Below are 16,701 nucleotides of genomic sequence, written 5' to 3' on the forward strand. Positions count from 1 at the left end.
CAGTGCTTCATCTGACATGAAAATGCCAATAATGGGTTTTCACAGTCTAGCAAGATGTTAGATTCTTCAAATTGTATTAAAATCTATTGAAAGCTGAGCTCTTTCAATAAGAACAGATGATTTTTTTCAGCAAAACAAGTTAGAATTTGTACATGTTAGCTATTTTCAGCTTTCACTGTTTTCATGAACAGCAATGGTCCTTAGTGACAGTGTAATAAATTTGCATATAGTTGAATATTTTTGGCATATGAGAATTTTATATTTACAATTTCATATATGGAACCTTAAAATGTGTTTTTTGTTTTTGCTTGTTTTTTAAATAAACCATACTATCCTTGACAAGTGCTTTAACGGCAGTCTTAGTGGATAACAAAATAGATGTAAAAATCATACATCTACAGGGCTGAAACGTAAGCATGAGAAAATACAAAAAATGATTACAAAAGCAGTCCAGATTAGTAGTGGCATTCTCAAAAGTATGGCAATGATAAAACGGGGTGCCTAACAGGAGTCATATTCACAAGGTCCAGTACAACTACATCTAAATTGGAGTAATATATTCAAATAACCTGGAGGATTTAGACCTTTCTATTCTTGATTTCCAAAAAGCTCTAAAACATTTTATAAGTGGGACCAAATAGATGCATTAGAAAAATCTTAAGTAACTTAAATATTTAGATTAAATTAAGTCAATTAATTAAAAACTAGAGAGAAATTCACTTGATTCATTCACAGGTTAAAGAACTCTGCTTCTTTATTTTTGTCTGCCTGCTGCAAATTCAACCACTTCAGTAATAACCTAGGAAACAAATCCCACTTTCATACATTATTGGTCTATCTAGAGACTCTGGGAAAATCCAGACTCAAGCAGTTGCCTCTTTTCCATTTTATAAATATGACATCTGTAAAATTGCTATGTCATATTACATTTGATAAGACTAAAATGCTCTTAGTCTTACACATTATTACATTATAATACTCATTTTAATATACACATAATGTAAATATACGTATGTTTACATATGTACATAAATGTGTATATATATGCACACATTTACATTATTATAAAAAAAATAATTCATTTACTAATCCTTAAACATTGAACAGTATTGATTGTCAATTGCATATTATCATATGACAGGAGAACTTTTCTTTACAGTATTGCATATGTGCAGTGGAGACAAATACACAAGAATCTCAGTTTCCTAAAATATGGCAGAGAATGTGGAGTTGGAAAAAATTGATTCTACATATCTGCTGAATACATAGAAGTGTTTGATCGAAGAAGCATGAGCAGCCAAACACCCTGTAGAGCTTCTACTGTCCAGATAAGCATGACCATAATAAACTTCAAGGAGTACATTAGTGTAACAGGAGGTACACTTCATTTAAATTATATTAACCTTCATTTAAATTATATTAACATTTAAACTATATTATTTTTACACTATATCACTATCAAATGAAGGTACTTTATTTTTCCCAAATAAGCTAATATGGGACTATAAAAAATAAAGTCTCCCTATATACAGTCCTTTAAGGCACAATCGTTGCTGGAAGGTTCTTAAATTCCCTTCCTTTTTTTCCCCTATATGTTTGTTACAATGCGTTATTTTTTAATTAATGCACTTCAATTTCTAGTAATTATATTCTCACATTAGGATGACAGTCTCTAGAAACTACTGCAACTGACTTAGGAAGCCAATTTCTGCAGGCACAAAAGCAATATGCTTTAGAACCATTGAGCACTTTCACTGGAAAAAGGGGGCAGGCATTCATTTCCATCCATTGAAGAATGGATAGAAACTGGATTTCTTTACTTTAAATTGATAATCATGATGTTGGAAAGGCACTCAAAACATCATCCAAAGCATTTCTGTACATCAGAACACTACCAACTATACGTGTACCATTCTAAATAATTTTTCTTAATGATCTCCCAATATAGAAACACATTTTCCCTAGCCAAAAGTGTTCTACAATCCTTTGGTATCCTTACTTTTGGAAAGCTTTTCATAATTTTTCTTTGCAGCAGCTGCATGCACTTGATGACACTTACTTTTTGTTCCACATCAACCTCCTCTTTTCTAGACTAAACAATCATAACCAGTGAATTTTTCTCAGAGACTACTTCTACACATTTGATCATTCCCACTTTTCTTGACTTTTTACAGTTAGTAAACATTCTTAATAAAGAGTGGTAGTGCCTAAATCTAGACGCTGTTGTTAATGAAAACATGACTGAATGGATTGTATTGCAAGCAACACTTCTGTTTATTTACCAGTCTTATTTCCCCTTTAGTATCATGATTTGGTAACTCATGTACCTCTTTGTGATCCATTACTATCCCAAGATTACTTCTGCTAAACTACCACCTAGTCAATTGCACTCATATTACCTTTAGGTAGGTAGATCATCTGTAACTGTATAAACTTACGATGTGAAAAATAGGGATAAGCACATCTCGGACACATAAGAACTTTCTAGAGGGTCTAACGTATGCAGTCTCTTGCAACTAAGTGATAGCTGAAGAGATAATATTCCATTATCCAGATCATAAAAAAAAGTGCACCCTCAGTAAGTCTGCAGACAACACCAAGCTGGGAGGGAGTGTTGATCTGCCTGAGGGAAGAAAGGCACTACAGAGGGACTTGGATAGACTGGATCGATGGGCCAAGGTAAACTGTTTGAGTTTCAGTAGGGCCAAGTGCCAGGACCCGCATTTTGGTCACAACAACTCCAGGCAACCCTACAGGTTTGGGGAGGAATGGCTGGAAAGATGCCTGATGGAAAGGGACCTTGGTGTGCCGATGGACAGTTGGCTGAATATGAGCCAGCAGTGTGCCCAGGTGGCCAAGAAGGCCAATAGCATCCTGGATTGTATCAGAAATCGTGTGGCAAGCAGGGCTAGGGAAGTCATCCTGCCCCTGTACTTGGCATTGGTGAGGCCTCACCTTGAGTACTGTGTTCAGTTTTGGGCACCTCAGTACAGAAAGGACACTGAGATACTGGAGCAGGTTCAAAGAAGTGCAACAAGGATTGTGAAGGGCTTGGAGAATATACCCTATGAGGAGCAACTGAAGGTAATGGGACTGTTTATTCTGGGGAAGAAGAGGCTGAGGGGAGAACTTATTGAGAGCAAATACCTGAAAAATGATTGCAGTGAGAGTGGGGTTGATCTCTTCTCACTGGTGACAGGTGACAGAACAAGTGGATGAGGTCTCAAGTTGCATCAGGGGAGGTTTAGGTTGGATATTAGAAAGAACTTCTTCACAGAAGTGTTTGTTAAGCACTGGAATAGGCACTTCAGGGAGGTGGTTGAGTCACCATCCCTGAATATGTTTATAAACCATTTGGATGTTGTGCTCAGGGACATGAGTTAGTAGTGGGTTGTGAGAGTTAGTCTAATATGGTTAGGCTGTGGTTCTATGCTCATGTCATTCTATGACTCTATGATTCCATACGTAAAGACACTGAAGCAATCAGAGCTAGCACTGACTCCCATAAAATCTTCTTTGTATTCTACTATCTTGACAGTGAAGATATGAATGTGTATAAAATATTTCTGTATTATAAATATGTATTATAATTTTATACTGCATTTTCTTACACATATAACAGTACACACAAATCTAAATACATACTCAGATTATAACTTTCAAAACAGCATTGGAAAATAGACCAGTATTTTCAGTTATGCAGGTCAAGATTTAAATGTTTCTGGCTGAAAATGGTAGATGTCTAGTTAAAAGCAACAAAAGCATAGTTGACAGTGAATGCTGCAATCACAGTTCTCACAAGGGGTCTGGGACAAACCCTTAAAAACAAAGTCAAGTAAAATTTCTATAGCTTTAATGTGATCTTTTGCATTTAAACATTCATTTATTTAAGCGTTCATGTATTCATAAATATTCATTTCATGACTGGAGCATGTTTCCTACAAGGACAAGCTGAGAGAGTTGGGGCTCATCAGTCTGGAGAAGAGAAGGTTTTGGAAGGACTTTATAGTGGCCTTCCTGTACATGAAGTGGGCCTACAGGAAAGCTGTGGAGGAACTTTTTATAAGGACAGGTAGGGACAGGCAAGGGGAAACGGTTTTAAATTGGAAGAGGGTAGATTTAGACTAGATATTAGGAAGAAATGTCCACGAAGCCTTATTTCTTATTAACTACTACACTAAGTTTATGATCAAATAAGTTTTGAAAAATTCATTTTCTCTGGTGTATTTGTATGAATGTTCACTTCATATGTATGTCAAAATCAAGAAAGGTAGACAGCACAGCTTACATGCAAAGAGCCCTCTTGTGGTTCCAAGCGGGCAAACTCAAATAGATTTATAATACAGTGTATATATATATATATATATATATATATATATACACTCACACATTCACACGCACATATGTCATAGTTTTGTGGTGCTGCTGTCAATATTCCACATTATAACATCATGTGCAGTATGGATCATCCATACTCCAGTTCCGTAGAATGGTAGCATCCCAGGTGCTCAGCTCTCGGAGAAGAACTACACATCCCAGAGGACGCCGCGGCCAGAGATAAGTCACGGGAGGAGGACATTTATAATCTCGCTCCCAGGCTGGAACTCTCTCTCTCTCGGACTCTCAGGGAGTGAGAAGCATTCCTGCCGTGTCGCCTAGACTTCACAGTAGGCCTCTCGGTTTTCGGGGACTCTCTCTCTTTGTTTTGTTCAATTAATTAGCCTCAATCATTGTATTCCGATATCATATTTAGTAAAATAAGTTTTCCTCCTTAGATTGCTGCCACTGTTTTATTTTCCCTTCCTTTCCGGGGCCCCGGGAGGGGAGGGGAGGCCCTACGGGGCAGCTGCCCTGTCACGGATACAGGTAAATCTAGATAATCTGTGACAGATTATTGGTGGAGGATGCGGGCAGATTGCCAGCAAAAGTGGGCATAATTTGGGCAAAAGTGGGCAAAAACTGCAAAAGCTGCTGTTTTTCCTGCTGTCCTTTTAGTTTTTTACAGAGCTACGAGTTTTTTTTCCTTTAAGGAGCTATCTAAAGTTTACGTTTCTGCGCCTGGGAGCTTGACCTTGAAATTCCAGGCGAACTGTCAACATTCAGGAGTAGCTGTACACTCTGAGCATTGCTATCTTGCTTTCGTGAAGAAAACAAAGAGATTCTCTTGCTCTCTCAGAGCACAGCTAGCTGGCTTTGACTTTCACAGTGTCTGCTAATTGCTACCAGCTATGAATCTACTCTCCATTCCAGCTGCTCTGTTTAAGGGATTGAAAGCAATTATGATCTTCTCAACATATTGGCCATTTGTCCATCCCATGATTTTTTGCTGTGGAATTATGTATATATATAACCTAATAAGGGCACTGATGGAGACACCTGCCTGGTATTTATATGTGATATGGTATAATTTGAATGTTGGCACTTACATCCCAGATGGAATGGTCAATTTTTCAAGCACTTGCTTCCCAGATGGAATAGACAATTTTACAGACACCAAGATTCTCAATCCAGTGTACAGGCTGTACTCTCAGATTGTCACACACTTTTCAATAGCTGAGTTAGTGCTCATACTCCTGGTCATGTTATTAGCATCAATGAATGTATTCCAATACATTCGTTCTATACGGAAGTCTTCCCTAAAACCAGAGAATGCTGACTGGCAGGGAATATGGAAAGGTTTAGGAAAGATCTTAGAAGCGTGGGGACCCGCAGTGTCGTGGGATTTCACTCTTGAACACCTGAGGGACCCTGAGAAATTAAGTGAGTGCTTGGGTCAGAAATCTAAGGAGGTAAACATTATTTGGGGTTTGGCTTACGCATACCGTGCTCTGTATAATACTATTCTGGAGAGAGAGAGTTTCCGATCTGAGATTCAAGCCAAAAAAGGAAAATCCCAAGTCAACTCTGATCAGTCACAGGAGGCACCAGTAACAATGTCAGTTGCCCCTGTGGAAGGCAAGAAATGGAAACGGGTGTCCACGCGTCTAGAACGAAGAGAAGGAGAAGCAGAGGAGGCAGCAGAAGAACCAGGCCCCTCGTCTGGATCGGCACCGAAAAAGGCAAAAAGAAAAACCAAGAGGCATGAAGAAGAGACTGATGATGAGGAGGAAATTACTTATCGTCGACCTCTGAAGCTGACTGAAATCCAAGGCTCAAGAAAGGAGTTTACACGGCGTCAAAATGAAGGTGTCCTTGCCTGGTTGCTTCGCTGCTGGGACAGTGGGGCCAACAGCTTGTCCCTAGATGGTAACGAAGCTCGCCAACTAGGAAGTATTGCCCAAGACCCAGGTGTCGACAGAGGAATTAGCAGAAGTTCGGATGGAGATGCCACTCTCTGGGAGCGACTGTTAGAAGCCGTGAGAGAAAGGTACCCCTACAAGGATGCTTTGAAGCCTAAAATTATTAGGTGGGATACCATCCAGAAAGGTATCCAGTACCTGAGGGAAATGGCCATGATGGAAATGTTGTACAACCCTGGTCCAAACGAACGTGATCCTGAGAAAGTGAGGACCGGTCCTGACATGTGGCAGAAACTCACAAGTACAGCACCAGAGAGATACGCACAGTCACTGGTAACAACTTTTGGAGGATATGAGGACCAACAGAGAAGACCCCAAGTTGTTGAACTGATTATCACACTTCAAAACATCGAACAGCAGCTCCCCCCACTGCGCGCCGCAGTTTCTGCCATCTCACGGCTAGAAGACCGACTAGATGAAATGTGCAAGAAAATGTTTCCATCAACGAATCGTAATGATCCCGTGGTAGTATCAGAAACGACTGACGAAGGTCAATTCCCGTATGAGCCACCAGGTTTAGTGAAGGATCTGATCAAAGTATTCCAGTCCTACTCCTACCCTGTATCATCAAAAGTCTCAGCTATTAGACGCACACGTTTTCCAGTTCGAGCAAGGAACAACAGTACAATTCCACCACGTGTTTCCATGTGGCGCTACCTACGTGACCGCGGAGAAGACATGAGGAAGTGGCACGACCAACCTACTTCTGTACTACGAGCACGGGTGAGAGAACTACAAAACATCCCAACCACCAGCACCGTTGCTCCAGTCATCACAGGTAACCAATAGAGGGGCCCTGCCCTCAGTCAGGGGAGGGAGAGGGATAATAGAGTTTATTGGACTGTGTGGATTCGATGGCCTGGCACATCAGAACCACAGGAATATAAGGCACTGGTGGATACCGGTGCACAGTGCACTCTAATGCCCTCCAGTCATGAAGGGACAGAATCAATCCATATTTCTGGAGTGACTGGGGGCTCTCAAGAATTGACTGTATTAGAGGCCGAAATAAGCCTCACTGGTAAAGACTGGCAAAAACATCCTATTGTGACTGGCCCAGGGGCTCCATGTATACTGGGTATTGATTACCTCAGAAGGGGGCATTTCAAGGATCCTAAGGGGTATCGATGGGCCTTTGGAATAGCTGCTGTAGACAACATTAAGCAGCTGTCTGTTTTGCCTGGCCTGTCAAAGGACCCGTCTGTTGTGGGGCTGCTACGAGTAAAAGAGCAGCAAGTACCGATTGCTACAAAGACAGTGCACAGGCGGCAGTACCGCACCAACAGGGATTCCTTGCTCCCCATTCATGATTTGATTCGCCAGCTGGAAAATCAGGGAGTGATCAGTAAAACTCACTCACCTTTTAATAGCCCTATATGGCCAGTGCGTAAAGCCAGTGGAGAATGGAGGCTAACAGTAGACTACCGTGGCCTGAATGAGGTAACACCCCCACTGAGTGCTGCTGTGCCGGACATGTTGGAACTCCAGTATGAGCTGGAGTCAAAAGCAGCCAAATGGTATGCCACCATTGACATTGCTAATGCTTTCTTCTCCATCCCTCTGGCCGCAGAATGTAGGCCACAGTTTGCCTTCACCTGGAGGGGCATTCAGTATACCTGGAACCGTTTGCCCCAGGGGTGGAAACACAGCCCAACCATTTGCCATGGGTTGGTCCAAACTGTATTGGAACAGGGTGGTGCTCCTGAGCACCTGCAGTACATTGATGACATTGTTGTGTGGGGTGATACAGCAGAGGAAGTTTTCACAAAAGGAGAGAAGATTATCCAAATTCTTCTACAAGCTGGTTTTGCTATTAAGCAAAGCAAAGTAAAAGGGCCTGCCCAAGAAATTCAGTTTCTAGGTATAAAGTGGCAGGATGGACGTCGTCACATCCCAACAGATGTGATTGACAAAATCACTGCCATGTCTCCACCAACTAACAAGAAAGAGACACAGTCCTTCCTGGGTGTAGTGGGCTTTTGGAGGATGCACATTCCAAACTACAGCCTCATTGTAAGCCCCCTTTATCATGTAACACGGAAGAAGAATGAATTTGCATGGGGCCCTGAGCAGCAGCAGGCTTTTGAGCAGATAAAACAAGAGATAGCCCGTGCCGTGGCCTTGGGGCCAGTACGAACGGGACAGGATGTAAAGAACATCCTCTACACTGCTGCTGGAGAGAAAGGTCCCACTTGGAGTTTGTGGCAAAGGGCCTCAGGAGAGACCCGAGGCCGACCCCTGGGATTTTGGAGTCGAGCGTATAAGGGGTCTGAAGAGTGCTACACTCCAACTGAGAAGGAGATCTTAGCCGCATATGAGGGGGTTCGGGCTGCTTCCGAAGTAGTTGGTACTGAAACGCAGCTCCTTCTGGCACCTCGGCTACCAGTGCTGAACTGGATGTTCAAAGGACAGGTTCCCTCCACCCATCATGCTACCGATGTCACCTGGAGCAAGTGGATTACATTGATTACACAACGAGCGCGGATGGGGAACCTCAACCGTCCAGGAATTTTAGAGGTGATCATGGACTGGCCTGAAGGTAAAAGGTTTGGAACATCACCAACAGAAGAGGTGTCACGTGCTAAAGAAGCCCCACCATACAACGAGCTACCAGAAAATGAAAAGAAATATGCCCTGTTCACTGATGGATCATGTCGTATTGTAGGAAAGCATCGCAAATGGAAGGCTGCTGTGTGGAGCCCCACACGACAGGTTGCGGAGGCCACTGAAGGTAAGGGAGAATCAAGTCAGTTTGCAGAGGTAAAAGCTGTCCAGCTGGCCTTAGATGTTGCTGAACGGGAGAAGTGGCCAATGCTTTATCTTTATACTGACTCATGGATGGTGGCAAATGCCTTATGGGGGTGGTTACAGCAGTGGGAACAGAAGAACTGGCAGCGGAGGGGTAAACCTGTTTGGGCTGCTGAACTTTGGAAAGACATTGCTGCCCAAACAAAACGTATGGTTGTAAAGGTGCGTCACGTGGATGCACACGTGCCCAAGAGTCGGGCTACTGAAGAACAACAAAACAACCTTCAGGTAGATAAAGCTGCCAGAATTGAGGTGGCTCAAATAGACTTGGACTGGCAAAATAAAGGTGAACTATTTCTGGCTCGATGGGCCCATGAGACCTCGGGCCATCAAGGAAGAGATGCAACATATAAGTGGGCCAGAGACCGAGGGGTGGACTTAACTATGGGCGCTATTGCACAGGTTATTCATGACTGTGAAACATGTGCCATAATTAAACAAGCCAAGAGGATGAAACCTCTCTGGGAGGAAGGGCGATGGCAAAAGTACAAATATGGGGAAGCGTGGCAGGTTGATTATATCACCTTGCCACGATCTCGCAGTGGTAAATGCTATGTGCTTACCATGGTGGAGGCAACTACTGGGTGGCTTGAAACATACGCAGTACCCCATGCTACCGCCCGAAACACCATACTGGGTCTTGAGAAACAAGTCCTGTGGCGGCATGGCACCCCAGAAAGAATTGAATCTGATAATGGGACACATTTCAAAAATTCCCTTATAAATACTTGGGCCAAAGATCATGGCATTGAATGGATTTATCATATTCCCTACCATGCACCAGCTTCTGGTAAAATTGAACGATATAATGGGTTGTTGAAAACAATGTTGAAAGCAATGGGTGGTGGAACATTTAAGCACTGGGAAAAGCACCTGGCAGAAGCCACTTGGTTGGTCAATACAAGAGGATCTGTTAATCGTGATGGTCCTAGCCAATCTAGCCCCCTACACACAATAGAAGGAGATAAGGTCCCTGTTGTACATGTAAGGAACATGTTGGGAAAAGCTGTTTGGGTCCTTCCAGCCTCCGGAAAAGGAAAACCTGTCCGTGGAACTGTTTTTGCCCAGGGACCTGGGTGCACTTGGTGGGTAATGCAGAAGGATGGGGATGTTCAATGTGTACCACAAGGGAATTTGATGCTGGGGGAGTGCAGTCAATAATTCTATGTATCTATGTATATATTTGCATGTGTAGTGTGTTTTAGTTATTATAATTATACATTTAATTATGTTACATTTAAATGTACTATTTAGCTATCATAGTTTTATATACGTGTATATATGTATATATATATTAACCATGATGTAATAATGTAGAATAAGGGGTGGAATGTCATAGTTTTGTGGTGCTGCTGTCAATATTCCACATTATAACATCATGTGCAGTATGGATCATCCATACTCCAGTTCCGTAGAATGGTAGCATCCCAGGTGCTCAGCTCTCGGAGAAGAACTACACATCCCAGAGGACGCCGCGGCCAGAGATAAGTCACGGGAGGAGGACATTTATAATCTCGCTCCCAGGCTGGAACTCTCTCTCTCTCGGACTCTCAGGGAGTGAGAAGCATTCCTGCCGTGTCGCCTAGACTTCACAGTAGGCCTCTCGGTTTTCGGGGACTCTCTCTCTTTGTTTTGTTCAATTAATTAGCCTCAATCATTGTATTCCGATATCATATTTAGTAAAATAAGTTTTCCTCCTTAGATTGCTGCCACTGTTTTATTTTCCCTTCCTTTCCGGGGCCCCGGGAGGGGAGGGGAGGCCCTACGGGGCAGCTGCCCTGTCACGGATACAGGTAAATCTAGATAATCTGTGACAACATACTAACAGGTTTATAAAATATATATTGTTTTAAGAAAACATTACTTCAGAATTCAGAAAACTACGCTGCCCTACCTGCACACAGTAACTGAGAAGCAGCTCTGTAATTGACCATGTCTGAGGCAGACAGCACACCATAATGACAAGTGCTGTACAAACTTTCACCCATCAAAGATGCGGTCTCCCTGTTCCTTCTTGACAAAGCTACTGAGCTATACCAGCAAAGACTTTTTTGGCATTCCTCATTAAAAACACATAAGAGCAGTTTTCCTATAACACTTCCATAACACTTTATTTTCTCAATAACATTAAATTTAAGGAAAACAGATTTGCTAGAATGATTTAATGGTAGCCTTTACTTATGAATAATTGCAAGGTCAGACACAGCCTGAAATACTGGTACTTGAAGATACACATCACAACTTTTACTCCATTCTTCTACATACTATTTTTTCTACTTCATCAAGATGTAGAACACTCATTTTCAAAAGGAAGAAACCTTACAAATTATAATACATTTTAATTCCATAGCTAAGGTTGAACAACCAATTCTACTTACTGTATTCTATAACAGCATTTAGAAACTTGTCTATTAGGTGCTAGTTCAGCAGTAAATTAATACGAAGTTTCTTAAAATATAAAACAAAGCAGTAAAATAAAAATACAAAGAAAAATGAAATACCTTTTTGGCCTTGTTTTTTTTTTCATAAGTCTCTGATAATGGTTTTCTTTTTTCCTGAGTGGTGTCTTTGGAAAACAAATATTCAAACTCAGTAGTATCAAGTATATCAGGTTCTTCTAGTGATTCCCATAATGTTGGTATGGCAGTTTTCCTATAAAGGGAAAGAAAATAATAAAACTTATACTAAATATTTATTAATAAAAATTTACCAACGATAGACTTAAAACTAAAACAAGCGCTGCTAGCACGCTAACAGCATTCTTCCTTTGTATCTTATTCTTGTAAGGAGTCAAAATATTTTACAGAAGGCTGTACCAAGAAGTATAGCTACCTGCTAAACTATCAAAGGGCACATATGATAGTTTTTGTTTGTTTTTTACAATAACCATATATTGCAACTACAGCTTATGCGAATACAGCTCTGAAGATCCCTGCCACTTCAACTTAGGAGTATTTCAGCAGCAGCTTTTTTGACTAATTCCCAATAATCTTCCTAGAAATATAAAAGTAAAAATCAACAAATAGTGATCACACTTTATTCAAACATGTTTTAAGAGTATTTGTAGAGGTCTTGACTAATTTCATGTTAGCTTCAGATGCTTCATGCCCATATGTAACTTTGTTTCAGGTTTAAGAAACTAGAACCTAAGTGGCCTACATCTTGGGAGACTAACCAGAATTCCACATCACTCAAATTTTACACGGGATTATATTTCCTCTTTTACCTCCATCTTTCATGAACAGATACAATGTAGATAAGCATCAATATTTACACTTTGGAACATACTAAACAAGATACTCTAGTTTTATCTCGATTTAGGAAAAGTAATTTTTAGCTGTTCAAATAAAGCACTTCAATTCTGAATGAGTTTCAAAATTTCATTCATTTATGAAAGTAAATTTGACAAAACTATCTTCGGACTGCTCTTTTAGTCATATCAGTAGAAAGCAGGCCCATTTCTTCCAGCAGATGTCACTAAAAGGCAATGAAATAAGTTGCAATAAAAAAACCCAGAAACATTGCGGAAAATCCTATGAACTATGAATGACTGATGTCATCATACATATATTTACTAGATGTATTGTGCAAAATAAATAAATAAATAAATAAAAAATATCTAATAATATCTACAAATACAATGGAGAAAAGGACTCTAAAAGCCACATAAATACTGAAAATTAGGATTGTTTCTATTTAATATTCAATCACACGTTTATTGCAGTGAATGTTTAAGGAACTTTTTTTTTTTTTCCATGAGCATCCAGTGATGGAACATATTCTGTATCATGGGAAGTGGCTAGAGTTCAACAGTTTTGCTTTCCTGACACTAGCTGAACAATTTCATTGAACAATGCTTTTTGGCTCTGTAACAAGAACTTCAAAGACCCAGGTAGCTGCTGCTCTGAGCAGAAGACTGTTGAAAAAAATTCTAGTGTGGACAATGATGATACTGGATCATTGGACCTAGTATCCAGCAGATAACTATCTACATTTCAGAAGGAATGCTTTGATCTCAGTAACTTAATAGGAAAAAATACAAGGTTTATTTTTGGACCAGCTGGCATTTCACTAATTTTCACAAGTAATTTTGGGAAAGTAAAATCAAATTGCTCCAACTAATATAAATGAATATAACTTTCTATGTCTGGTTACACTAGAAAAAATATCCAAAATTATTATTTGTTGTATTAATAATAAATTCAGTCAAAAATCTGTAAACTAAACTAGATATACAAATAAAACCGTGTGTTTTAACTACAGATGTCTCTGCCAGTACCATACCACCTTTATACCAGATGCTTTACACTACAGATTCTTCTGCAGCATGTATTTATTTGTGCATATACTTCACCTTTCCTGTTACACCAAAACTATACACAGAGGTTAAGTTAAAGTTTAATTTTTCCAGAGCAAAAATAATACAAGTTGACATGGTGCTTTGAATAAAGCATTATCTTAAATGACTGGAGAGTCAAAGTAAATCAAAGTCAAAGATCTTACCTGACCAAATTTTAATATTTCAATTTTAATTCTAATTATCTTTTCCAGTAGGGGAAAAACAAACAAACAAAAAAACAAAACAAAACAAAACAAACAAACAAAAAAAAACAACAAAAAATCAGTATCTGACTCCCTCTGTTATACTCTGCTCCTTCTATTATAATGTGCATAATTTTTAATTTAAGTTTAATATCTTAAAATAATTTCTTGTGATCTATTATTAGACTTCTATAACTGATTCCTTTATATTTTGTTATTAATACATACAAATTCTATGCCTCTAGATGTATTTTCACTTCTTGTTATTGTCTTAAATAGCATACATAAACTTATACCATGGCATATAAACAGAAACTAAGTCCAAATGAATTCACTGTACCTGCTGCCTTGCAATTGTATCCGTGTCCAATACAAAGGCTTCATGGGACGGCTAGGTTCAATGGCAGGTTTCCGAGGACCTTGACTTGAAGATAAAGTGCTATTAAAAAAGAGCCCAGGTCCAGGGGGTGGTGGGGGTGGAGGTACCCCAGATCCAGGCAGTGGAGGAGGAAGGGGAGGTCCCAACCCTGGAAGTGGTGGTGGTGCTGGTGGTGCTGGTGCTTGAAAATCCCTACAGCCTTCAGAAATTTGAGGTGGCAGTGGAGGCCCAGATGCAAAGTGAGGTGTCACTGAAGTTGGACCCACTGGCAAAGGTGGTGGTGGAGGAACTAAACCTGGTAGTGAAGAATCAGAGAAGGGAGGAGGTGGTGGAGGTGGTGGAGGTGGTGGAGGTGGTGGTGGAGGCAGCATTTGTTTTGGTTGACAAGATAAGACACTTTCTGAAGATGGTACATCATAACTGTCCTTATTTTCACCTTGGGTAGAAATACTATGTGCCAAAGAAGAAATATTAAGCTTTTTGGGTACTATTTGGTTGTTTTTCACAGATCTGTTTTCTTCTTCACTAGGCTTTATAAAAGTTTCTCTGTCAGTCTGTATACATACATTTCGGTATGTCTTTGGTGGATTATCATCTTCAGTAGAAACACCAATATCCCTTGCTTCTTCATTCCTTCTGTTCAATTTATTATCAAGTTCATTCTTCAGATGTGCAATGGTTTCCTCAAGCTGAGCAGTTGCTACAGCATGTTCTCCACGAATATGGAATACCCTGAGTTCAAATTGAGACTGTAGAACAACAAAAACCCCTCAGTGAATATTCTTCTATTCTCTTGACCATTTCACTTTTTATAGCATTTATTCATTCTTTTAGGAAATATATTAAATTAAACCTTCAAGCCTTGCCACGTAAAAGATCACTGTTTCTTCGCTGTGACCATAACTCTCTCATCATTCAGCCAGTAACACAATCCAGTTTCTGTCAAATACTCCTCCTCCTGTACTCCCTATATTACTTTCGGCTTAGTATATTTTTACCACAATAAAGATTTATTCTCGAGATTACTGTCACAGGCACCAGATTAGAGGCAGGTACTTTCCACTTAAATCTTAATTCTTAGTGTTGCCAGCCCAGAAGAAACTTATAAGTCGTCTGATTCCATCCCACACCCATTTTAAAGACAATGAAAACATCACACTTTTAGGCCTAACCCTCTCCACTAAAAGCATTATTTTGTTTCTTATTCTGCTCTCAGTCAAAAATCAGGCTACAGACATCTACACCTTTGATTCTGATCAAACAGGGCCATGCCTGTTAAAGCCTCATCAGTACAGCTGCACTCAAAAATGAGTTTGATTTTCCAAGATTTATCTAGTATTTGCCATTGGAACAGGACACCATATGTTTTCCTTGAGCAAAACCACCTCACAAAAGCTAGTGGTCCAGCTGACTCTTCGTTCTCTTATATGCTAATATTTATGTAAAACATTAGAAAGCCTGCATTATGCTCTTCCTAAAAATATACCACTAGCAATGGTTAGGATATCAACAAAAGACTCATATTAAAAACAAACAAAAAAAATCCTTTCTTACTAAAATACATTACAATACATTAAGCTGAGTTAGTACAATCTACTCCCATCCAGCATTACAGACTGAGATCATAAAGCACAAAATTAATCACAGAAGAGATTATATTCCCTCATTCAGAATGCAAAATGTAGGTTACCTATATGTCTTTGAAATGATAATATCAACTGACAAACAAATCTCTTAGTACCAATGGGATAATTTTTCTGCTCTGACTAGTGACAGAGATTAACAACTAAGTTAATATGACCAGTATAGTAAGTTATAGTCAATTCAATGTTATTAACTCAAGTAGATTTGTTCTGCAACTGCATGATCATGTAGCATCATGTAATGCTATTTTATATGGGCAAAGAAAGACTTTCCACCGATTATATGGAATTACTCTGATACTAAGTTTTAAAATAATTTGTATCTACAGATAGAAGGAGGCCATACATCTCTCTACAGCAATCTACATTGAAAAGTTAGGCAATGCTTATTGGAACTATAAGTGTTTAAAAAGAATTCTGAAAACTAAAATGGTAAGACATTTTTTAGAACACTGTTTAGAGAAAGCAACATGCAGGACTTTTCTTTGAAAACAGCAAGTAAATGTTGAACTAACATTTTTTCACTGCTGCTTACTGTGCAATTCTACTCCAAAAAGTGACCATAAAAATGGCATGTCATCATTGAACAATACCATTCTATGTATATCAGTGACAGATTACATCTTAAACTAAGAAGCATACGCTTCTACTAGTTCTTACTCTAATTAGTCTGGAAAAACAACACAGTGTAGAGAAAGTGAGCTAAATTTTATTCTTTTTTCTGACGTTACAAACTTGTTGTTCCATCTAATTAGTTACTTATGCTAAGCCATGAAAATTGAAAAAACAGAATAAAGAAGACACAAAGTATCTGAGGCTGTACTATTTTATAAGCGGGAATGTTCCTGGGTAGGGGGTGAGGGGGATGATAAGAATTCTTGAGTTGCTGTTGAAAAAAGTTTTATAGACTTCACAGCTTTTTTTTCTTAATAGTATTTGGTCATCAAAGTAGTGTGCATAGAATAGAAAAGAAAAACATTTTTCAAAGACAGCCTCTGACTTTTTGTTCATTCTAAGTATTTTCATCCTC

At 39.5% G+C, this 16,701-nt stretch overlaps 1 protein-coding gene across 4 annotated transcripts in view; it reads right to left on the reverse strand.

Moving 5' to 3' along the window:
- The window catches only part of FMN1 (formin 1), a 118,356-nt gene that overhangs the window by 67,965 nt on the left and 33,690 nt on the right, over window positions 1–16,701 (reverse strand). For all 4 annotated transcript variants that reach the window (XM_072338205.1, XM_072338203.1, XM_072338206.1 and 1 more), the window contains 2 exons: window positions 13,990–14,777; window positions 11,609–11,759 (listed from right to left, as the gene is read on the reverse strand). In XM_072338205.1, coding sequence (XP_072194306.1) covers window positions 11,609–11,759; window positions 13,990–14,777 — 939 coding nt within the window. The remainder of the gene's footprint in view (window positions 1–11,608; window positions 11,760–13,989; window positions 14,778–16,701) is intronic.

The sequence above is a fragment of the Excalfactoria chinensis genome, chromosome 5 (genome assembly GCF_039878825.1).
Source record: "Excalfactoria chinensis isolate bCotChi1 chromosome 5, bCotChi1.hap2, whole genome shotgun sequence".
Lineage (NCBI taxonomy): Eukaryota > Metazoa > Chordata > Aves > Galliformes > Phasianidae > Excalfactoria > Excalfactoria chinensis.